We start from the raw sequence: 24,174 nt of genomic DNA on the forward strand, positions 1-24,174 counted from the left end.
AGAGAAAGGGTTATAAACGCAGCCGCTTTTGACAATAAGGCATCTGGTTGCGGTTCCGGCTTTTCCCAGACCCTTAGGAGTGTGCCTCAATATTTAGTGTCGCTGCTGGGCAGCAACATTGAGTTGACCAGCTCTTCCCTGTTCCACATCAGCCAACCACTTGCCTCTTCTTTTTGGGGTCACTAAAACAAGCAAAACTAGAGGACCACCTTCATTCTTCACCAGTCTTGGGAGAAGAGTGCCGAGTTCACGCTTTTCTCACATTGGACCATGTCATTAGCTAGATAATCTGCCATTGGTGTCTTCTCCCAAAGCAACTACCTAAACACAAGCTCTGCTCGTAGAAATTTGCCTATCAAGTTGAATGAATACTGCTTCTTGGCATTCAAGAAGCTTTTTTTTTTTTCTTGGCTTTTTCTGTTCAGTGCATTGTGCAGAAATGAAAGAGCTATATTTACCGGTAGACAACCCAGAGTCCTCTGGGCCCCAGATAGATGTTCCCATAAGGGCCCAATCTCAGTGCTTTAGCATAAGAAAAGTCTATCATATCCAATTTTAAAAGTGTTTCTCTTATACATGAAGCAAAGCAACTTGTTATACTCAGCTAAATTTTCCCTATCCTCCTTTCCAGTTGTTGACTTCTTTGTAAGACTGTTAAGTCCATTTGTGCTGACTCGGCAGAAAACTTCAAGATATGCTGCTAAAATTTTTTTTTTTTTTGCTTAGGTTTTTGCATTCTTGGCTCTTACAAATTGAAGCATATAACCAATTGACTGGGTCCCAGTTTACTTTGATGCAAGGAAGTTCAAAATCAAGTTTATATTTTAAGTTTACAGGAGCCTATGATCCACCCATCTATACTACCCAGATCCTAGATTAAGAAAGAAAAATATTTTTTAACAGGAAATATCTGGAAGTATGAGTCTTTTCATGCCTCTTGGAAGGATCTGTTTTCGTTTTACATGCAGTCCTTGTGGTTGAATAAGGCCATGTATATTAAGGTGGGGGTTGCTTGTTCAGGTCCCAAACCTAGAACCCTGCTGGAAGTTCCCACATGGGAAGATCCCTCCTCGGCCGAGGACTCTGGGTATAAGGTTCCCAGAGATTGAGAACCTTCCTTTCTTTCTTGTCCTGTAAGGAGCCATGATGCCATTGATTCCTGCACCTCCTGTCCCTGGGACCTGCTCAGATTTACAGAGTGACTCAGGCTGACCAGGCAAGCACCTTCCTGCACAGATCAGCCACCAGGTCAGAATCCCGAGAGAACTCATCTCCTCCTCTGTTTTTGTCCATTTTTATCATTCTAGTCATAAGCCCCCTTACAGTCTCCAAGGAAAGAGAAAGAGATGAAAAGGGGGAAAAGAGAGCAAAGGGAAGTTGCATGTTAGCATGATCTGCTTAACAGTTTGAAACTGAGGAGTACAGAATGATGACACATTTCACATTCCCTCAACAGAAAAGCAAGCCCTTCCCGTTTTGTAAATAAGCACTAAAAGGTTCATGGGTTTTGAAAAATTTTGTAGTAGAAAATCCAGTGCCTGCCTATGTTTCAACCAAGCAAGTTGTTGTCTTCTACATTTTTCCAGAATTTTCCAAGGTGAACCATAATTAGTTGAGTGGGAGCTAAATAAAACCTGATACTCAAGCTCCGGGCTTTGAAATATTCTCTTTCTAATGTGCCAAGGTACACAAAGCACCCAGGCTGGGGGCAGTCCCGCAGCTGTGTGTTCTTCAGTCTTTGCATTTATTCCACGACGGCTTTCTTTCCCTTTAGAAAATATTCTTGGCACAGATATTCAAATGAGGAGACATAATAGCGCTTGGAACAGAAGCCTTTGGTGTTTAGAAGGGAAAAAAAAGATACATGGAGGACTCTGCAGTGCCGACCTATTCCATTATTAATGAATCAGTGTTCAAATCCATGAGTTCCCTCTCTGCTGACCTTTCAGAAAATGTACAAAAGTTTGCGTTCAAAGCTTGCCAGCTGACGGCCATGCGTGGGTTTACTTAGAACGTAGGCTGTGAAAAATCACACCCGGGGATTCGCGGACTGTGAGCCTCAGCCTTCCAAACTTGCAGCAGGACTTCGAAATGCTGAAGGTGAGCTAATTGCTTGTCAGGGAGGCAGTGGTTTGGGGTCTGATTTGAATTTGAATGAAGTAGGTGTTTGTAGAGGTCCCAGCAGAATGCTTTTAAAGTTCTGTAATGGAAAAGTATTTCCATTTCCCACAAATTCAATGTGCTGCTAGGGTTTTCTTTTTCTTTTTTTTAATTCCATTCCAAGGAGGCAGTTGCCTGGCCCAATTTCCTGACTTGCCCATAGCAGTGAGAGCAGCTGCGTAAGAAGGAAGGAAAGAAGACAAGGAGGGAAGAGGAGAACATTTTCCCATGTTCTGGTTTTGATTTTCTGCCAGCTCACAGAAAATGATTTTTTGTTGTTGTTATTTCATTAACCAAGAGCAATAGCTGACCCATTTCCTGTGATTCTTGCTGCCAGTCACAATGGTGGTACTCATGTCTGTTTTCTTCTAAAAAAAATATTAAATTTATTTATTTTAATATTTTATGATACAGTTCCATAGGCTCTGGGATTTCCCTTCCTCCAGCCACAAAGCCTCACCTTCCACCCCCCCGCACAATTTCCCCTATATTATTACAATAATGCAGTCCTCCAGAAACAGTCATGAGTCCGTCATTCTGCTATTTAAGTGTGTCCTGACACTGTGGATATGGACAATGGCAGAGTCCAGTATCCTGTTGTCAAGATATATTTAACCATTTCATTGAGAGTCCATCTTTGATTTGAATGTAGAGATGCATACTGCATTGTATCCTCACATCTAGCTGTGATAGTCTCTACTATATAATTACTATACATCCCTTTCAATGAAAAGCCATAAGACAAAATCAATAACAGGAAGAAAAAATAGAAAATTAACAACATGAAGTTAAATAAGATGCTACTGAATGACCAATGTGTTGCTTAAGAAATGAAAAAGAAAATCAAAAAACTTCTTGAAGCAAAGCGTGCTACTGTGTACCTAGGATTGCATATCTGGCAAGAAGGACATCCACAGGTGTTGGGGTGCAAGGGGCAGGGGGTGACCACGGGGTTGGGGTGCAAGGGGCAGGGGGTGACCACGGGGTTGGGGTACAAGGGGCAGGGGGTGACCACGGGGTTGGGGTGCAAGGGGCAGGGGGTGACCACGGGGTTGGGGTGCAAGGGGCAGGGGGTGACCATGGGGTTGGGGTGCAAGGGGCAGGGGGGTGACCACGGGGTTGGCAGTATCTGAGGAACCCCGCTGAGATCTGCTTCCTCAAACCACTGGCCCTTTGCCTGGAGCGAAGGGAGCTCATCTTTTGGTTTGCAGTTTTCTTCTGGAATCCTTCATCATTTTCCACTTTTAATTAAGGCAATTTATAAAAGGAGGATGCATGAAGTATAAGAAAGTAGCATAAATGGAAAACAACTGGGAAAGGAGGAAGCACGCAGAGAAGCAACCCAGAGCCATGACTGACATTAATGAAAATATTACCGTGAATGTGATCGAAAGCTTCTAGGGTGGCAAAGTGAAGAAAGAAACTAGACACAGCTGACATCATGTAACTGTGCCATCCCCTCCACCCTGGACATATGACCGATCAAAACGAAGAGACGAGGGGCACACAAAACATGCATCACACTTTAAAGACTTGGTCTAGACCACAGAGAATAGCCCGATGATGCTCTATACTGGGGGGGAGGGGGCGGGGGAAAACATTTTGGATAGGTGAGCTTAAAATACCTTAATTAACCTCACCAGCTTCTTTTTACTTTTTGAAGTGTAGTTACTAAAAAATGCAGAATTACCACAGCTAACTCCTACTGGTGGTTCACATTCTATTTCTAGTGGACAGTGATGTTCTAATCGATTAAAAATAAACAACAAAAAATACCCATCAGGTGACATATGGATAAATAAAATGTTCTATCTATGCTAGGAATGTGGTTCAGCAGGGATAAGGGATGAAGTAAAGGATAGAGGTTGCTTTTTGGAGCCATGGAAAATGGCTCTCTAATGCATTAGGATGCTGCTTGCACAAGTCTGAATATGTTAAAATCATTGAATTGTAAAATTCAGCAAATGAATAGAATATATTTAGCTGTATTGTGAAAGTAATAATGCAATTATTTTGAACTTGAGAAAACCAGGACAAAAGCAGAGTGTTGCTGAGAGGCAAGCCCAGCTTCAAGGGCTTTCTCTCCTAGTACAGCCTGCGGAGGCACCCTGTCATTCCTTTCACTGTCATTCCCTGCTTCTAGGTGCTCTCTGCTGTGTCTGTCTTCCATGGAGTTTTCTGATTTTGCCAATGGTATTCTCAGCTCCCTAAACACCTACGTGCTAATGGCGCCCAAGTTCCTGCTGTCAGTCCAGACTTCTCAAAACTCCAGGGCCAGGCACGTCCCACGTGGTCCTCAAGTTCAACATGATCTGCCATGATTCCAACCTGAATTTTCTGCCCAGAGGCTGCCACATCTTCTGTCCAGTTCTAGAAAGCTAGGGGAACTTACCAACTCTTCATTCTGTCACCCCACACCATCATTCCATCTGCCAATCCAGGCTTCACTGTGCTAATGGCTCCTTCTTGTCCCCAGGAGAAGAAAGTAGAGTCTCTTTTGGTTCACCCCTGTGACTCCAAAGTCATGCCAGTGATTGCTGGCTGGGTGGGGGGATGGGTGCATGGGAAGATAAATAAATGAACAGATAACAAGGAAGGAAGAGAGGTTCACTGAAAACAAACTGCTTTCATGAGAACAGGCCAGGTGGAGTTCTATTTGTGTGTCAGCTCTCAAACCCAAGTTACTCAGCATCCAGGTCTCTGCAACCTAAAGCATTCACTTAGTCCTTGAACCAACAATTATCCAATGAAATGTGAGTGTCTGGATGACAAATCCTGCTGTGTTTCTTGCACCCACGTCCATTGTGAGGCCTGAAGGAAGATAATTCCAGTTTCTAAACCAAGGGAGAGATGAGAGCGTCTGTGTTGTTGTCTGCCTGGAGCGCAAAAGGCCACATCTCAAGTTCTGCAGGAAGTGTGTCTAGACCGCTTGACTCATTCCAAACAATCAGATGCAGCACATCTGCTCACCAAAGCAAGGGAGGGAAAGCAAGGCTCTCCTGTACAGCTCAGAAATGCTTTGTATGGTTAACGCCAAGACACCAACCGCTGTGGAAGGGAAGGGGTGTGGCTATCCTTCGGGATATACTGAGAGCTTCTTGCATGGCGGGGCACAAACAGCAGGAGTCAACGAGAGAGCTTTATGAAATGTAACAATCAATTGGTATGTTGGATAAAATCTCCTTGATCGCACTAAGGTAAGAGAAACAATACATCCTTTGCTACCACTTCTGTTTGTTGTTTTGTTTTGTTCATTAATGGGCAAAACCCAAGGGTCAAGCACAAACCCACACACCCCACACAGAGGAAGTAGAGATACTATTTGCATTGCCAGATTGCAAAGCTAAGCAGGAGCTTACTGATAGGAAATGCTTTATTGGCCTGTCTCTCTCTTCAGATGCGAGAGTCAGAAACCCTGCTTCGTTTTAGGCTTGCTCTTTTGGAAAATCAGGATGTAGAAATCAAGGTCTTTAGGCAAGCACCTTGGTGACTTGATCTATTTCTGAAAATGCCCTCAGTGGCAACCTCATCCAACAAACACTCAAGAAACTGACTGGTATGAAGACGTTTACATGAAGACTACTGTTGTGACGCAACTAAAATTACTGCCTGCCCATTGGCATCCTCTATGAGTGTTGGTTCAAGTCCCAGCTGCTCCACTTCCCCTCCAGCTCCCTGCTAATGTGTCAGGGAAAGCAGTGGAAGATGACCCTAGAGCTTGGGCCCCTACACCCACCTGGGAAACCTGAAATAATTTCTTAACTCCTGGCTTAGCCTGGCCCAGCCCTGACTCTTATAGCCATCTGAAAAGTGAACTAGTGAGAAATTTCTGTCTCTCCCTCTCTAACTCTGACTTTCAAATAAACAAATAAGTCTTAAAAAAAAAAAGACACTCACAGGCCTGAAACATCTAGATGATGGCAGCATGGTCCATGCCTTCTCTACAGGAAATGGAGTTGTAACTTCAGAGCACTGAATTCAGAGCCAATGGAAGAGGCTATGGTGTTTGGGAAGCCGGGGGCGTGAAAAACAGAAGAGTTTTGTCCTGACTGAGAGCAGGAGGCTGAAAGTCTCAACTACCACAATGGCAGTGGCAATGGGGAGATAAGGGTGTCTTCAAGGGCTATTTAGGGGATAGCAGCAGTGGGGCTTATGGACTAAATGGATGCAGGGGATAAAACAGTGTAGGAAGGCAAAGAGAGTTCTGCTAAGCCTCGCCCCTGAATCAGGGACACATTTTAATAGTGTTGAACGGGGGTCCAGGAGTAGGATAATGAGTTCCAGGTTTGGCCATGTTGAATTTTAGATGATGATGAGACACCCCTAGGGGTAGTTAGTGGGTACATAAGTGTGGAGCTCGATGAGAGAGGTGAGAGAGAGCTGGAAGTGGAGATTTGTATGCTCAGCTAAAGGAGTGGACAAAAAACCACAGAAACTGTGCCAAGTGAAGAAGGGAGGGGAGGGGCCAAGGATAAACTGACAGGAGGTAGGGAGAGAGAGAGAGGAACGGCCAACAAATCCAATAGCAAGCAAGGAGGCCTGAGGTAGTGCTGGATACCAAGACAAGAGGGACTTTTAAGGAGGACACTCCCCAGTGCCTGGTACACGACAGAATAGATAGATGTTCACTAAATGTGGGTTGAACAACTGAGTGTGGCCAGTTATTGTTGAGTTTTCATAGTGTAGTGGTTGTAGCTGGTGACTTTGGCCCAACTCTGCTACTTTCTGGTTGGATGTCCTTGGACAAGAAACCCAAACCCTGCATGAAGATACTAACCACAGTGTTAGCTGGCCATCCTAGTGAAGTGGGCAAATAAACTCCAGTACAACTGTACCAAAGAATGAGATGGATGTTTGTGAACTGATGTTGAATAAAGACTCTAGGGGTGAGATCAAGACGTTTTCAGGATGTACCAATCTATGAAACCTACTTTTCAATTCTCCAAGTATGAAGATCCGCATATAAATCCATAGAAGGTTCTGGAAGGATATACATCCAGGCGATAATAAAAGTTATTTGGGCGAAGAGACTGAAGTTGCAGCGATGATGTGGCTTTTCAGTTCTCCCTGTAAGATTTTATTTTTTATGAAATGTGCATTCAGTTGTCACTTACATACCAACAAATTAATACATTTAAAAATCATATCTGAAGTGTTGCCCTCCTCTTACTACTGCAAAGGCTAAAATGATGTGACCACAAAACACATTACTGGGCACAAAAGCTGGTCTTGGTAAATAGACTGTTGGCCCCACACCTAGTACAGAGCAACAGAAGATATGAAGCAACCCACAATTCCTGAGCAGCTGCTCTCTGCCTGTCACCTTTGCCACAGGGACCCTTTCTCCAAGGTACATTGTGTGTGACATTACTTAACCTTCTAGGACTTCAGTCTGCTCATCTGCTACTGGGAGCCATAACAGAGCATGATTTATAAGGTTGTTTGGAACATTAAATGCCTGAATGTATGTAGAGTTCTCCGAACAGTGTTTAGGCAGTATTAGCTATGAACATTATCATCATCATCAACATCAAAAAGATGCTATGAGCCAAGTGTCAGATAGAATATGTCTGACCTAGAACTTCAGCGGATTTCTATGTTAGTATTTTGTGCAGTACTTGTTGGGTGATGGTAAACAAACAAACCCCGGAAATGTGCATATGTCATAAAATGGACTGTGGATTGGGGCCAGCCCAAGGAGAAGGAGTTACCATTCATGGGCACAGGGTTACACTGAATGCCACTGAACTGTGCACTTCACATACAAGATTTTATGCTCTATGTATTTTACCACAATTTAAACTTGGAAAAATCAAAAGACCAAAATGAACTCCTTTTGCCTTAAGACTGCCAGCCTAGGCATTAGAGCTGAAGTCACCCTGACCATGACCTCTCCCCCGTGGTTTGGATTCCTGCCCCACTCCCCACCATCCATGCCGGCCTCACACCCTTCCCAGCTGCCCACCTGGCCAGCAGCCTGCTCTTCTTCTCTCTGTCTCAGCTTTCTTCTCCCCCTCGCCCCCTCCTCCCCAGGATCTGGACTAGCCTGGTGGGGCAGACCAGACAGTGGCAGCAGCTGTCCTTGGTCCTGTCTGTGGGCTGGGATCCCTGGAATCCACAGAAGTCCTGGCTCCAATGTCAGCTCCTCTTGGAAGGCCACAAAGACCCATGGCTGTGCCCAACATCTCACAACTGGTGTGTGGCAGCTGTGATACCGCCCACACTGGGTCCTGTTTCCACAGCAGCACACACTGCTGCCAGCTTCAAGAGTTGCCACCAGCACACACTGCAGGCCAAACCTGTTGTAGACCACTGAGAATGTTGCCAGCCTTTCAGTGAAGGGCCCTAGTGTGTGTCTTGGGTTTTGGTGACTGAAGGATGATCAGCAAAGATACGTCCATTAATGTTAGAGCTGTCACTCTCTGCAGGACAAGACGACACCTGTCACCCCAGCCACAGGCGCATCTGGTGACCTCCGTCCTGAAGTCTTCCACCATGCAGGCACTCTCTGTTGGTCTCTGGTGTATGGGTGGAGAGGGGAAGGTGGCTGAGTGCTAGTAAGCCCACCTGCAAACTGGTTCATACCAGAATCAGATCCTCCAGGAGTGCTTGGCCAGCTTCATTCAACTCCCAGTCCACTTAAAAACGTGCCTGGCAGATCAACATACCTCACTGTTGGGGCCTTGTATGACAAGCGTGTGGCACCAAGACCCCTTTCTGGCGCTCTTCAGCTGTACAGTGGATCACACAGACTCACTGGGATGTATCCAGCACTGCCACAGTCACAGGGCTCCTTATTCTGGATGCCTTGATGCTTGACTCATTCTGGGCATTGGGCATCCTTGTCCCTGAATCCAAATTGCTTCCTGGCTAGCAGGGCTGACGACATCCCCCAGCAACGCACAACAACAACTAAGAAGAAACAGCAGTGGGTGCTGAGAGACACAATGGAGAGGTACTGGGTGGCAGAACGTGAAGTCTAAACCAGGAGAGTGCCCAACAAGCCCTTCTATGGAGGGCAGCTGGTCCCACCTCTTGCTCCCTAAGTGGAGGACTGACCCTTCTCCCCACCCCCTAGGTTCACACACACTGCCTGGGCACACACTGATGTATACACTTTCAGGCACAGGGACCCTACATATGCAAGGCACACACACACACATGTGTGTGCAGTCCTGCCACACAAACACACACAGAGACATATACATACTCCTATGTAGACAATGTGCGCATGCATACACATGCACATGAACTTCCACTGTGACATTCCAAACCCACTCTGCGGGGCAGCTGTGTGAGGCTCTGTGTCACTCAACAGCACCCAGATGAAGCTGCTGGGGGCTGCAGGGGGCAGGCTGGCTGATGGCTGTGCACCCAACGACACAGTGGCACCAGGCTGATGCTGCTTGGTCTCTGTTGCTCTTCTGCTGCTGTGTGCAGCGAGGGACCAGCTCTCCAGTTTCTTTCTCACAGGAGGTAGCATCTGTGCCTTCCATTTCCCAGCATCAGACTCCTCCCTCACACATCAGCACAAGAGAGGTTCCAGGACACAGAAGCACCTTGCGAGATACAAAGTCTGCCACACATTCAAACATTCCTGTCCATGGGGGGGAATCCTTGGGTGAATGTGAAGGTTAGGAGGATGTTTCAGTTTCACTGGATTGCTCAATTGCTTTTGGCACAAGAGGGGCCTTAAAATACCACACACACGGAGAGTTTTAAAAATGGGAAAGCCATAGCATGATCAGTGATCTCACATTTTAAGTTTGGAAAAGGACCCAGCAATAGATTTCAACACTGTGCACAAAGCCCCACCATCCTCCATTGAAGCCTCAAACAGCAAGTCCCCAGCTCTTCAGGGTGGTCACTGTGATGACCACAGTGTAACTGGTTCTCACCCAGGTCTCTCATTAGCGCCTCAGTGCAAACCCAGTCTGCAAGTTTCAAATGCAGGACAGGCACACAGGAGATGCCAGCTCCTGCTTTGTTCTGAGCCTGGTAATTTCTCTCTCCTCCTCTTATGCCTTCTCCAAAAACCAAAGTGGACCGCATCCTGGTGGTGGTGAGGAAGGTGGCAGAGCCTTTGTAACAGCTAATCTGGAACGCAGCAGGTTTGAACTTGTGATTCAGCTATTCCCTGCAGAGTCAGTTCCCACAAAACTTTTCCAGCAAAGTCGATAGGAAGCTGACAGATCAAAAGTGAGCCATGCCAGCACTCCTCTTAGGAAACAGTTAGATGGGTGTCTGACTGCTAACACCTCGGTTCTTTTCATAGTAGGTCTGAAAATAGCTCGGAATTCTTTAAGTGTCTAGAGATGTAGGCGACGAAGAGTTTTGAGTGGAAAAAAACCTCCTGAGAACCCCGATGCTGTTCCTCCCACATCCCTCCCCTACCCCCGCATCCAGTGTGCCTGTTCAGACTGCATCCCAGTGCGATTAGGGACTGGGGTGCAGGGAAGTGGGCACACTTGTAGGTGTTTTCGGGTGTCTCCTTGCAAGAGAGATAAGCCCACTCATCCACGTTCATACCCCCTGGATCCTCACTGGGTAAATTATCATGACTTACATCATAAGCCTCTTAGGTTCCTACAAACTGCCCTTTGCAGCTTCTTCCTAACTGAGTGCCCTTCTCTTTCTTTGGGTCTTAAATGGGCTGTGCAGATTCATCACTTCAACCTTGTCCTTCCTGGTCATCATTGTATTTAACAGGTGCCATAGGTCGTCAAGAAGTCTCCAATGCACCTGAAATACGGCAGGGGGTAAGATGGGCCTGGGGGTTGGAGGAGAGAAATGGGTTAGAGCAGGAGAGTCTGGATGTTGGGAAGTAGCAAGGCATGAACTTGAACAAGGACTGGAGTGTAACGAGAGCCTCTAGGGTGAATGCAACTGGCCGGGTGTGCAGTAATGCCTTGCAGGAAGCATCGAGAAAATCTGGGGCCCAGCTGGAGTGGGAATGTGGCAGGCTGTGTGGACCGAAACAGAAGCCCTGGACCATCTGAGGTGGTTTCTCCATGATTGCATCAGGATGGCTGGGAGTTTTGTCATGGCATGTCTCCAGCTCTAGCCCAGCAAGGCTCTCATTTTATAGGTGGGTAAAGCTAAGAAATCCCTATAGTTGAAAGTTCCCCAAATGAAGCTGTTGCCCACCGGAGTGGCTCTAAAATCTGTGTTGCTTCATGACTGGGCAGTGCCTTTCCCACTTACGTCCCTCCCATCTTATAGGGTCGCTGGTGAGTAGTCAGTGGCCTGCAAATGACTTCATGGTGAGTTGATGGGTAAACAAATGTGGCAGAACCAGAGATGGCTGCAGGCCATGTGGTTTCATTAACAGAAATAAAAGATGGAGAAGGGAGGAGGAGCAGGTGAGCAGTGAAGGCCATCAGTCCTTTTTTAGATGAAGGTGCCTTCCAAATGCACTTCAGAAACATGAGCAGGGGGCTCAGTGGTGATGGGGCCCAGGCAGATGACATGGGGTATTATCTGCATTCCAGCTGAGGCTGTGGCTTGGATGAAGATTGAGGCAGGCTGCTGTGACCACAAGCATGGAGGAATCTGTGATGCAAAGCAGCAGACAGAGAAGAGAGGACCAACAGAGTGACAGGTGGGTGGGAGAGACAGAGCCAGTGACTTACATATCCAAAAACAGGAAGAAGGGAGTACAAGGAACTGAAGAGATTCATCTACAGGGTCAGCGTGTTTGGGAGGGCTTGGGAGCTAGGAAAGACTAAGGGCAAACACTGGTGACCATCAATCAAGGAGCTTCCCAGATGCTGGTGGTAAGAAAGGAAATGGACAGAGGAGCAAGCAGGGACAACTAATAGAGGTGACCCATCCAAGGCTCTCTCCAGAAAGAGAACAGGCTGACATCCTATGGGTTGTTGATCAACTGTCAGTCTGCGAGTCCTCTGTTGGCCCTCTGCCTATTTCTCCAGGCCATCTTTCAACAGATGCTTTCAACTTTCATGCCCAAGTGGATGACTCCTGTCTCACGCCTCCCTCTACACCCTATACACCTTCATCTGATGGCAACGCAGCTCACCCCAAGGAAAGGTCTGTGTATTCTCTGACTCTCTTGGAGGTACCACCATTCACCCAGCTACCATCTCAGAAGTCATCCTGCTGCCACCTCCCATCTCTCTCATGCCCCAATCCAGCCATTGGTGGATACCTGACAGTCCAACTCATTGGCAACCTATTTAGCCTTTTCTGCCCCACCCCCGCCCTCTGTATCTGGCCAGCACTATGGCTGTGACTCAAATAAGCCTCCGGGTTCCTCCTACACTTCCAAGGTGCTGCCAGCAGCACATCCTGACACTATGAATTGAGTCAGGACATCCCACGCCAGAGACAAAAGAATGATGTGCAAATTCTTGGCATGGTGTTGCTCTGGCCTGTTCCTGCACCTTCTTGTTTTTAGCTGTGCTGACCTAGATGTTTCTCACATAAGCTGGCAGCTTTTACCTCTTCGTCTATGCTTGTGCAGGGGACTGTTCATGGAAGAAATGTCTACCCTTGCCATCTTTCCTTCTTGCCACCCTGACTCCCTTCAGCACCTGCCATCCAGGCTACATGTCAGGGTTTTCCTTTGGGCAAGTCACAAGTCCCATCCTTGCATTCATTACTCTTTTTGCCTCGCTGCCCTTCTCATCCCAGCCTAGAAGTTTCTTAGAAAAGGCAAAGGGAAAGACAGGTTCCTGGTGAACAGGTGGGGAGTGGATGCAACCCAAGCGGTCACTGATGGGCTGAGAGCATCCCATGTGGTGAGAAATAATGCAAACTCAGCACAGGCCTGAGATGACTGCATGGATCATGGCCTTCATTCACTGCCTGCTCTCTTTGCCTCCCTTCCTCTCTGCCTTTCCCGTTATCTACCACCTTACAACTTCTTTTCAATGTCTCATTTCCCCCCTGGCTTCTTCCCACCCCTTCTTTCCCACACATAGGAATTTACCAGGCTTCAAGGCCTGCCTGCCCTCTCTTCTTCCTCTACTCCAAGTCCTTCTTGCATCCAGGTCTTGGAGACCCCCCCCAACCTGGGCATTTCTGCCTCTCTGAGCATGCCAGCCCCTAGGAGGTGGCATGCACAGGCACCTGTAACCAGGAGGGTGTGGTACTGACAAAGGAGGCCGCAGGAAGAGGAGAAGGTCGCTGCTTTCTAGATCCTACTACACATGTCAGGTCCTTGGGTAGAAAAGTAAAAGTTCCATGAAGAACAGAGGGAAGAAGAATAATGACTGTGTATGCAATATTCGGGTTCTGGCCTCAGGAGGACACACTTGCTTTTCCTTTTACGATGCGAGGCATCCTGGCTCCTACACCTCCCCAGACAGCCAATCCATACACCTGCTGGTGGCAGTCACACCACCCAACCAGAACTTAGGGTCTGTGGCTTGCCATGTCCCTTGTCTTCTCAGTGAATTTGGGGGTACCAAGAGAGGACACTGGCACACCCCACTGGCTCTCTAATTGTGAGCCCTGAGTTGGGGGAAAGGGGCTGGCAGACCTCCCGGGGGTCCAGACAGAACCCAGCAGAGCTGGTCCTCAAACCAAATGGGATTGATGTGTTTTCCCTTTCTGCCTCTTTCAGGAATTTGACTTAGGTGTCATTTAAAACTCAGAGGAGGCACTCAAGGACAATTTTCAAACTCTATTCATTAGGTGCAGACACCAGCCTGAACGTTTCCTTGGTCCCATCGGCCTTGAAGCCACCATCTCTCATCTCTCTCTCGGGGCTGGCTGACTGCTGAGGACAGCAAACACACCAAACAGGAGGTGGTTGGGAAACAGTCGTTCTGCTCTGCTTCACCAGAAATGAAGCTTGTGCAGCTCTGCTCCCTGCTGTAATGAACACGCAGGGACGTGGGGGGAGCTCCTCCTCTCCTCAGAGGTGAAGAATGGGGCAGGCTTTTCAGGATTATTTAATTCAACCATCTCATTTTTGCAGGGAGGGCTCTGAGAAGACAGGTGATGAGGCTACGAGCACGAAGCTGAAGGCAGAAAGCAGGCAGAACCTAGTTAGTGCTTCCTGTTGACTCTCAGCGGCCCCTGGATCGGTTCATCACACTCCTAGTCTGGACTGAGTCAAGCGCTGACTCCAGGCAGCCCCCAGCAGTCCCCATGCCTAAGCAGCCAGGTGGGTTCCAGCTCTGGTCGCCAAGGACCCAGCTGACTGCCAGGGAATGACCCATAGTGGCCCAGGGACAGGGTGTGACTGACATTGCAGGTCACGAGAGTTGCTGAGCAGACTTGTTGTTGGAGGAGACTTGTTGCAAGGGCTCCAAGAAGTCATAACCAGTCCTTCAACAAAGCAGGCTAGTACTTCCTGGCACAAAGGGGGTCCCACTTCTAGACATTCTCAAAGAATCAACAACGGTTTGCCTTTCCAACAACTGCCCCAAAGCTCAGGTTTTCCCCAGGGAATCGGATCTCCAATTTCAGACACCATTGTTGCACCTGCCACTCTCTAGCAGAAGGGCCTAGAGAGGCACTGATCATTGTTTTTTGTGTAACCTGCACATCTGGAGCTCAGTGTCCTGACACTTCACCCTCCCAAGCCCAGGGATGAGGCTGAATTGCAGCAAACAACGTTTCAGGCCAGCCTGCCTCAAGGCCTGCACGGTATTGTGTTAATGATTGTTAAAAGTGACATGTCAAATACAGCGTTCGCAATTATGAGAATTACAACTTTGTAGCAAGTCATGCTGTTAAAACATACAAGCAATACCAGTTAAGACTTCCAGTAAAGTCTTCCACAGCCTGAACAGATTGTCAGCCATTCAAAAGTCCAGAGCAAATAATTTTCTTTCCTTGAAATGAGGCAGGAATAAACAGGTAGTTCAATTATTTCGGTGGTAACAGAAGTAGAAATAGCACATCCAAATATCAAATGCCAATTATTATCTTATGAGCTACAAATCAGCTGGGCATTACAACATGCCCCTCCCTCGGTCACAAACCCAAGATGCTTGGGGTTTCACAGAGAAACACAGAACTACAAGCAGTAGGCAATCATGCAGTAGACATGGGTCATGTCCCAACTTGGCACTTCCACAAAGCTCCGCCCACAGATTGTGACAAAAGCCTGGTCCACGCGTTGGTCCTGGTGGCACTGAGTCCCTACTGCAGCTGTTGGGAGTGATCCTGCTTCCGAGTCCACACAGTGTGGCTGTGTCCCCTTTCAGAAAGCTCCCAGGTCAGCCTCACAGCCCGGTGGCCAAAGTTGTCACTTCCTGCTTGGAGCTTCCAAGAACACAGCAGTGGAAAGTGGGCTGTGGCAGATGTCACCTGGCAAGGTCAAAGATCCCCCACAGAGAGCTCTGGAAGCCACACTCCTTGGTGCAACAGTGTGGAAGGCCATTTCTTCCCGAGCCATGCAGTTGAGTGTCCACGTTTGGGGCCAATGAAGCCCACTGCCCAAGCCAACCATATAATTCTCAACTTCGGGTCTTGGCAGCTCAGTGCTGCGGGGACTTCCTCTTGCTCAGGAGTGACTAAAGATCTTGATGAATAAAGTACTAATTTATCTGAGGATATAGACTTGCCTATATGTACAAGAAGGTGTTGAAAAGACAGTCTCTAAAGCACTTGGGGATTCCCCCTCAAAGAAAGGCACCAGATAAATGCAAGTCATTGCCAAAAAAGAAGTCAAGTCTCCCAGCTCTCATGTCTGCCAAAGCTAACCATCAGGGTACCTCTCTTATTTTGGTAGCAAACCTGTTGGTTTAGAAAAACACTCAGAAGAGCAACTGAGTCCTACCTCCTTCCCTTCCTTGTTCTACTCTGCACAAGCTTCACGGTGAGTGACCATGGATTACCTGGTCAGCAACCTGAAATGGTCAGCCCTGGCCAATTGAGCAACCCGCATGGGCTGGGGCCATCACCTGCCTGCAGCACATGTGGGGCTGATTTTGTAAATGCTCTGTCTTCCAGGAAACATCCTCCATGTGTCCCCCTCACTGTGCAAAATAGGACATAGAAAAGCTGGCTCCTCTGACTCAGGCACGGCCTCACAGTCCTCTTCCCCTTCCCTGATGCCGTCAAGAAACAGATGTGGACACATCAGGCACGAGAAGGTGGCAGCCACGCACCCACGAGACTCCCGCTGAATAGCAGGATTTGAACTGGAGACTGTAGAGCCTGAGGGACCTGGTGCATTCACCCAGTAATCACCCACGCTTATAGTAGCCATGGCAACCACAGGTACAAAGCCCTCTGAGAAGATGTTCTCTACTCCCCCTGTGAGGTATGTATTATCCTCAAGCAACTAAAATACAAAATGGTCCTCTAACATGGAGGCCTGAGCCTTGGATCAAAAGCCTGCCTGATACCTCACTCAGATCCCTGAACTCCCACCCTTTCCAAAGACTGAGCAATCACAAAAGCTACTTGGAAAACCAGCAGATTTCCCAGAAGAGGATGGAAAAGAATTGTCCACCGGAGAAGCATCGAGCCCCCTTTACTGGGCTATATGCTGTTCAGCTGAGGCAGAGGAGTGGCAGCATCCCGCCTCATTCCCACACAAAGTTAGAAGTTCAAAGGTCTTTTCAATAGTCAAGTAGTATAGATTATTTACGACCTTTTTACTAAGTAGCCATTTTTTGACATTGTTACTCTTTCCTGTATCCCTGCTCTCCCCAGCTTCCCTCCCTAGCCAGAGGGCCATGGAATAGGGGTGTGGACCACAGTGCTTCTGTTTGCAGCAAACCATTACTCCTATGCCAGCATGCACATCCATGCCAACAGGTTTCTATGCGTTTGCAGGAATTCCAGGACAATCACAGCGTCAGGTACACATTGTATCCTAGAAGCAAAATGAACTGAGCCAGTTCTGCTTAGAGATCCACGGGTTCTCAGTGTATGAGCTTTTAGAGCAGGTGGGAAAAGTATTTGGGCTGCTGCCCTCGCTAAGGACCTAACAGCATTCACAACAAGAAGACAACGAAACAGTAAACCTCACCGTAGTTGAGCAAGACAAAAGGACCTCATTCCTAAATGTCTCAGAAACCAGTATTTCAAAAACATGCTAATACCTAAGACACAACAAAACTTTGGTCAAATAGCCTCGGCTGGGAACTTCAGGCAGAAATCAAAGTTTCTCAGTCACCTTAGGAAAGCTGGAGGCTGGCGTACGAACAGAAGGTTCCTCCTTGCCCCGGCTTAGCCTTAAATTTCCTAGGATTTGGTTTATGCTTAACCGAGGCTCACAGGAAAACTGTCAACCCTTGCTGTAATTGAGTAACATGGACAAGATGAGCAACAGCGTACATCATTCTACACACCATGCAAGCTACAGAACTACAGATCGCCCATGAAAACAACCCACAGCCTTGTGTCGGCTACCCCGTATGCTCCGCTTGGTGTTTGCTTTGTTTTGGTATCAGAACGAGGTGGGAGCCAAGGGATGCAGATTTGGTTTTTGTCACAGCCGAGTGTAAAATCTTATGACACCCTTACGGACCTCATCATAGATGCCTTTCCACTGGACACACGCATTGGGGGCTTTTAAAACAGATCTCACAAGACAATCTCAACAACAGCAGCACAAAGAACTTACAGACGCTACTGAGCTACGAGCACTGGAATAGTGTAGACGGTAAACAGGAAGAATCAGCATTCTGGAAACTCAGCTGGTAGAAGGGTGGCGGTTATGCCCACAATACAGAGACCAGTGAGTGTTGTGTTGCTGAGAAGTGTGAAGGCATGGTGTCAGACACACCACCCTCAAAAAAAAAAAAAAAAGGTTTTAAATACTCTAAAAAGCAACCTGGTGCACACTGCCCATCCGTCTCTTCCCGCCTGGGGCCGGAAATCCTCCTTACACCATAGCCCTAAGGGGCCTGGACTACTGCCGGAGGCGCAAGGGACAGCTCAGCCATTTATTGAAAGGTCTTCCCATCTAACGTAGGGAATCATTCAAACTCAGCTCGCTGGGCGAGCTCCTGCTCATGTTGGTCAGGCTTGCCATGAGCGATTTCACCTTATGGGCATAGTAGTCCCTTAGGTTGACCGAGGGGACCTCCTTCATTCCGTCTCCAAAGTCGCAGCTGCGCATGGCGCTCTCGAGTTGCTTTTGGCGCCGATAGAAGTGGGAAAACTTGTTGAAGATCAAGGTGATGGGCAGTACCACAACGAGGATGCCCGCCAGGATGCAGGCAGAGGCGGTCAACTTTCCAGCCGTGGTCCCAGGCACCACATCCCCATAGCCCACAGTGGTCATACTGACTGTGGCCCACCACCAGCAGGCAGGGATGGTGGCCAGGCCTTCGTTCTCCTCCTTTTCGATGGTGTAGGCCACCACGGAGAAGATGGAAATGCCCACGGAGAGGTACAGCAGGAGCAGCCCCACTTCTTTGTAGCTGTACTTCAAGGTGGCGCCCAGGGAGCGGAGGCCGGTGGAGTGCCGGGCCAGCTTTAGGATACGAAAGATGCGCATGAGCCTCAGCACCTGGGCCACCCTGCCCAAATTGGCCAGGGTAGGGGTACTCTCCACCACCAGGTTCACCACCAGTGTGACATAGAAGGGGACAATGGACATGAGGTCGATAAGGTTGAGGGCGTTCCTGAAGAACTTGAGGAAGTCAGGGGCTACAGCAAACCTGGCCACCAGCTCGAATGTGAACCAGGCGATGCCAAAGTGCTCCACCGTCTCGAACCTGGGATCCTCCCCGGGCTGGCCCTGGCTGTCGGGGATCTGGAAGTCCGGCAGGCTGTTGAGACACATGGTGATGATGGAGCCTAGCACTACCAGGATGGACAGGACGCTGAAGATCCGGCTCAGGACCGAGTAGCCTGGGTTGTCTAGCGCCAGCCACAGGCGCCTGCGCAAGTTTCCCAGGGGCTGCCCGTCGAACTTGGAGGCGTCACTATAGAAGGCCAGGATCTCATCGAAGGAGGATGTGGTGCTCTCCTGGTCACTCTGCTCATCCCACTGCTCCTGCTCGGGCTCCACTTTGCGGCCGTGGTAGCTGTAGCTGCAGCAGGAGTCGATGAAGAACTCGTTGATGCCCCAGTACTCGATCTCCTGGCTGAAGGAGAAGACGCACAGCTCTGCCATGACGTGCAGTTTGCCGGTGTGGTAGAAGTGCAACACGTAGGGGAACAGCTCCGGGTTGCGGTCGAAGTAGAACTCCCGTTGCACATCGTCGTAGTCGTCGCACAGCTCCAGGATGGCCTCACGGGAATGGCACAGCAGCAGGCGGCCCAGGCGCGTCTCCGGGAAGCGCAGCAGTGTGTGCGAGCGCAGCCGCCGCTTGAAGCCGCCTACGTTGACGCGCACCTCTCCATCCTCGACGTTGGACTCCGACACGTCCCACAGGCTCTGGCCGGTCATGCTGCACGCGCCCGGCCGCACGCTCCGCGCGGGGGCGCTACACCTGGAGGCGGCAGGAACCGCACGGGCGTGAGCGCAGGGTGCTGCTGGCTCCAGGCTCGCCTACCCCCGTTCCCTACCCCACTTTCCCGGTCTCCCCTGCCCCATCTTCTGTGGGCCTAGGTTTCCATGGGTGGTCCTCGGTCATTGAAGGGCACTGGGGTTGGGGACAGAATCCCCTGGGGGTTGCCTCCCAAGGAAGGGAGAGGGAGGGTATGGGGGATATGTTGCAATCAGCAAGGCTGCGCCTCCAGCCCGGTCCCCGACCGCTTGGGGGTCCTGGGCAAAAGCCTTCGCGGGCTGAGTTCGCCGCTGGCGCCTCAGGAGCCCAGGAGCCCAGGAGTCCAGGAGGGGCTGCAGGCTGACCTTGCCCGTGGGCAGGCGGAGGAGACGCCCCCGCCCGCTCGCCGCAGACAGGCGGGACCGCAGCAGAGAGGAGCACCAGCAGGGCTGGGCCAAAATGCGGGGTGCTCAGCTTTGGGGAGGGGGATTTCAGCGTTGCAGTCAGCAAATCTGGCTAAGGGAGGGGATTAAGGAACAGCTCTGCGTCTCTCCAGTGTCCAACCCCCCCACCACTGGAGCTCTTCCTCCTCCCACCCGGGATCCCCCATCCCACCCCCGCCCTCCTGGCGCCGTGCCCCGGAGCCGCGTGTGCGCCGCGCCTCACCAAGCCCAGCTGCCCCAGCTCGCCCTAACGCGTTCCGGGAGCGCTTACCTGGGAGCACCGGCGCCCGCGGTCGAGGCAGGCGGGAAACTTCCCCGACCCGCTGGCGAGCATCGTGGCGGCCGCCACTGCCGCCGCGCGGTGCGGGCGCGCGCGGGTGCGAGTGTGTGTGCGCCCGGCGGGCATGCGGGCGGGGTCGGCAGAGCCTCTTCTCCTTGGCTTTCGGGCCCGGTACGCCGCCGCAGCCGCCTGCAATTGCCCTAGGCTCACAGGTGGCTGCGTGGCCCCGACTCTAGGCCTAGCCCCTGCTCCAGATGCGCGCGCGCCCCTCACCCGGGAGCCCACGCTGCAGGCGCCCGCGGAACCGGAGTGGGAGAGCAGCCGGTGCGTCTGGGCGCGGGCCCTGAGCCGGGGCGCGGCACGCTGGTGCTGAACGGACAGCTCCGCGCGTCTCTGGCCAGGGCGCGGCCGCCCGGATCCAAGATGCTGCCACCGCCGTCACGCTTCTCTTCGTCCTCGTCCCGCGCGACACCGCGACCCTTCGCGCCCTGGCTGGGTAGGGGGCCAATACCTTTCCCTACTCGCCACCCATCCCCCGGTGACAGCTGTTATCTCCACCGCCCCGAGGGCTGCCTCCAGCGATCTTTTCCCGCGTCGTCTTGGCAGGGATCCGGCTAGGAATGCAGGGCAGGGGCAAATCTCCAGGTTTCCTTTTATTAGGCATCCGAAGAAAAGTTTCCTTAAGCCTTGGGGTGAGGTTGTTGGGCAACCGGGAAGTTTGAGGTCGAGGCCAGTTTAGTCCACCAGGGCGATCCTGAGGCTTGGGGTTGTTGGGAGCTGAGAGTGTGCTTGAGGTGTGTGCACCTGCTGTGTGGGCCGTGGAGAACAAGGAGCTCCTTGAGCGAGTGAGGTGTACAGCCGGAGCTGAGTGGGGATGTGCAGTGTCTGTGTGTGCAGCAGTGGTAAAAAAAAAAAATATATATATATACATATATATATATATATATATATATATATATGGGACTTTGGCTAAGTGGGGGAGACACAGAGAGCACATCTTTTGGGGGGGAACCTGGGACACATGGCAGAGTCCCCCGTGTGTATAATGGGGGACTGTGAATGCAGTGTGGTACCATGGAACAGGAACAAGGTCACGCAGATGTAATATATCTTGAGAACTGTGTTTTGGGGTCTGCAGTCGGTGAGGCCAGCAGAGATGTTTTGGGTGTCTGAATTCCAATTCCCAATCAGATTTGTGGCCCCAGTCTGCGCTCTTGGTCTGCTTGGAGAGTCCTTAAGGGCCTGAGCTGAGAAATGGACTAAGAGAGTCCCTGGGAAGCCGTCTTCCTTTAGCCGCTCAGCCTTTATGTGTGTGTGTGTGTGTGTGTGTGTGTGTGGTCCCCATTTGCCAAGGCAGGAGTACTAAGAGGTGTGTGCACTTAGCAGAGAGCTAGTGTCAACATATGCAGGCCAGAGGTCTGAGAAAACCCTTTCAGAAGCCTGTAGACTCAATCACCACAGCCACAGTGGGAAGCACATGCCCCACACCTTTATTTCAGTGCCATCCTGGCAATGCAATGCCAGCCAGAAAGGGGCATTGTCTGGTTCTTGAGTTCTTTAGGTCCCCTTGGAGGTCATGGAGAGGTTCCTTGATCTGGCTATTAAATACAAGTCCAGCCCAGCCCTGCACCAGTCCCTTGCCTTCTGTGTGTATGTGTGTGTGTGTATGTAGGTGTGCCACCTGCTGAGAGGGCTCTTATCTGTCTATCCTGAGTGTGTGTGTGCCAGGGTAGAGGGTGGGGATGTTTCCAAGGAGGCTGCCACCTGTGGGAGGCAGAGAGCAGGGTGCCAGGGGCTACATGAGCTGCTTTGCATTTGTGTTTGATGCCACAGTACTGGAGGGGTGTGTGTGTGTGTGTGTGTGTGTTAAGTGAGAGAAGTCTGGCATCTGTGTCCTTTGCATCCCTTGCTTTGTTGGAATGTGCTCACCGCATCCTCCCCCTAGCTCTGCTGGGACTATGGTGGGAAGGTACCATGGAAGACCCCCACCCCCACCCACCTGAGCTGCAGTCCCATCGTCTCCATGAGAAGTGTTGGGAGAGGGAGCCAGCCCTTGCTGAGGTGTGTGCATGTAAGTGCGTCTGTAGCCGCCACCCTGCTGCTGCAGCTGCTATTGCTGCTGTCTCCTGGGCTTTTGTATTCCCTCCCACACTTTGGGGGAGGTGTTGGCTGTGAGCGCTCTCTGCTGCAGAGGTCCTGAACAGCAGCACCTGGTGGGGCGCAAGAGCTGGGGAAGGGCAGCCTCTGGGAGCCCTAGGGTGCTCTCTGACCCCTCACCATGAGCTCTTCCTATGGGCCATGTCCAAGCTTCCGGGCCCTTAGTGCTGCTTGGTTGCTGCACACCAGCCCCTTCCCGTCCCCAGGCCTAGGATCCTGGCTCTTAAGGATTAGCTCCAGTTATACATCACCTTGCCCAGCTTCATCTGGAGGTCCTTCCTCCTGGCAACCCCAGGGCTTTCCTTCCTTCCCTGCTTTATTCATCTGCCTCCCTCCTTTGCTCTTGTTTCTCTTCTTTCTCATTCCTACTTCCTTTGTGGTCACAAGGGAGTTCACCCACGGAGAGACAGGCCCTCTTGGCTTCTTCCATACCCACAAACTGCTCCCCCTGACCCCCATGCCACAAGTCCCTGCCATAGATCCTGGTGCTCTCAACCCCATCTCTGTCTCTGAAATTGGAACCAGCATGCTACACTTCTCTCAGCACCCCCTCTCCTGCCCCCACCATGTCTCTTTTCTCCCTCTCCCCATCTCCCTTGTGCCCTTGCCCATCGGAACCTGCCCTTGGTTCCTGTGAGGCAGGTTCAGGGGCCAGCCTTAGCTTCAATGGTCGGATGCACACAGGGCCTGCAGGGAGAGCTCCAGGGTTGGGGCCCATCGGTTATTTCTTGGAAAGGCAAAGGCAGAAAGAAGCTCTGTGGGTCTGACAGCTGCCTTGGCGGAGGGTTAAGTGTATGTGACAGGCAGAGCCCCTTGTTTATTTCCTAGTCACTGCACGCAAGAGAAACAGAGCCGGCTCGCCCTCCTTCCATACCAGGGAGGCGGGCTGTGTTTATGGTTTATTTAGAAGTCTGAGCCCTGATCTTAAAATATGCCCTGGCGCCGGCTTTAGGCGCAGTGTGGAGACCTGCCTTCCAGCAGATTGGCCTAGCTTCTTGGGGACAACATGGTAAGGGGAGGGAACAGGACAAAGAAACCCCAGGTGGTGGCCCAGATCTTAGCACATCCAGGAGCGTGTGGTCTCTGTGGCAAGCGCTGCCTGGGCTCAGCCCACACATCTCCCTGCCCACTCCTCACTGGCAGCCAAGGGGGCTGCTTTGGCAGCTGTCTGACCTACATTCCCACCGCGGGAAGAGTTGAGCCCTTGTTCATCTCCTGGGGTGAACACAGGACCTTGGGCCCCTGAGGGTGTCACTGACCACCTGTGACCGTCCTGCTCCCAGCAGCCTCCATCTCCACTGTAGCCAGGGGGTCTCCTGCAGAAACACAAGGCAGGCCATTCTTAGACTCCTCAGAAGCGTCCTGGGCTGCCCGTCGTGTTGGGGGTGCTCTGAGACCCTCTGCGCTACACCCCTTGTGTACCCATCTCCACCTTTGCTGCCACAGCCCTGTGCCTCTCCCGGCTGTCCATACAGTGACCTTGCACCTGCTGTTCTCTCTTCAGCTCCAGCAGACTCCTTCTGTCACTTCCTCAGAAAGGTCTGACAGCTCCTTATAAACTTGATCTCTCCGACCATTTCTATGCTTGCCTGCCCAGAACTGAAGTATGTCCCAGCTGCTGTGTAGGTTAGAGTCTCAAACCTCCAACTCTTTTTTCTCCTGGTGAGTAGAGAAGGGAGCTGGAGGAGGAGGAAGGGCTCTGTGTTCTTGCCAGCAGCTAATTAGTCCGGTGGGTCACGTCTCTGCTGGGACCTGGGAGCCTGTG

General features: G+C 50.6%; 1 protein-coding gene across 1 annotated transcript; it reads right to left on the reverse strand.

Moving 5' to 3' along the window:
• Positions 1 to 17,691: 17,691 nt before the first annotated feature.
• Positions 17,692 to 20,527, reverse strand: KCNS2 (potassium voltage-gated channel modifier subfamily S member 2). Its single transcript, XM_004580627.2, has 2 exons — positions 20,244 to 20,527; positions 17,692 to 19,532 (listed from the first exon to the last, which is right to left on the reverse strand). The coding sequence occupies exon 2, from the start codon at positions 19,487 to 19,489 to the stop codon at positions 18,056 to 18,058; it is 1,434 nt and encodes a 477-aa protein (XP_004580684.1). The 5' UTR covers positions 19,490 to 19,532; positions 20,244 to 20,527; the 3' UTR covers positions 17,692 to 18,055.
• Positions 20,528 to 24,174: the final 3,647 nt, after the last annotated feature.

The sequence above is a fragment of the Ochotona princeps genome, chromosome 9 (genome assembly GCF_030435755.1).
Source record: "Ochotona princeps isolate mOchPri1 chromosome 9, mOchPri1.hap1, whole genome shotgun sequence".
Classification (NCBI taxonomy): domain Eukaryota; kingdom Metazoa; phylum Chordata; class Mammalia; order Lagomorpha; family Ochotonidae; genus Ochotona; species Ochotona princeps.

Coding starts and splice junctions, on each gene's coding strand:
- KCNS2 (XM_004580627.2), bottom strand. CDS start 19,489: ATGACCGGCCAGAGCCTGTGGGACGTGTCGGAGTCCAACGTCGAGGAT.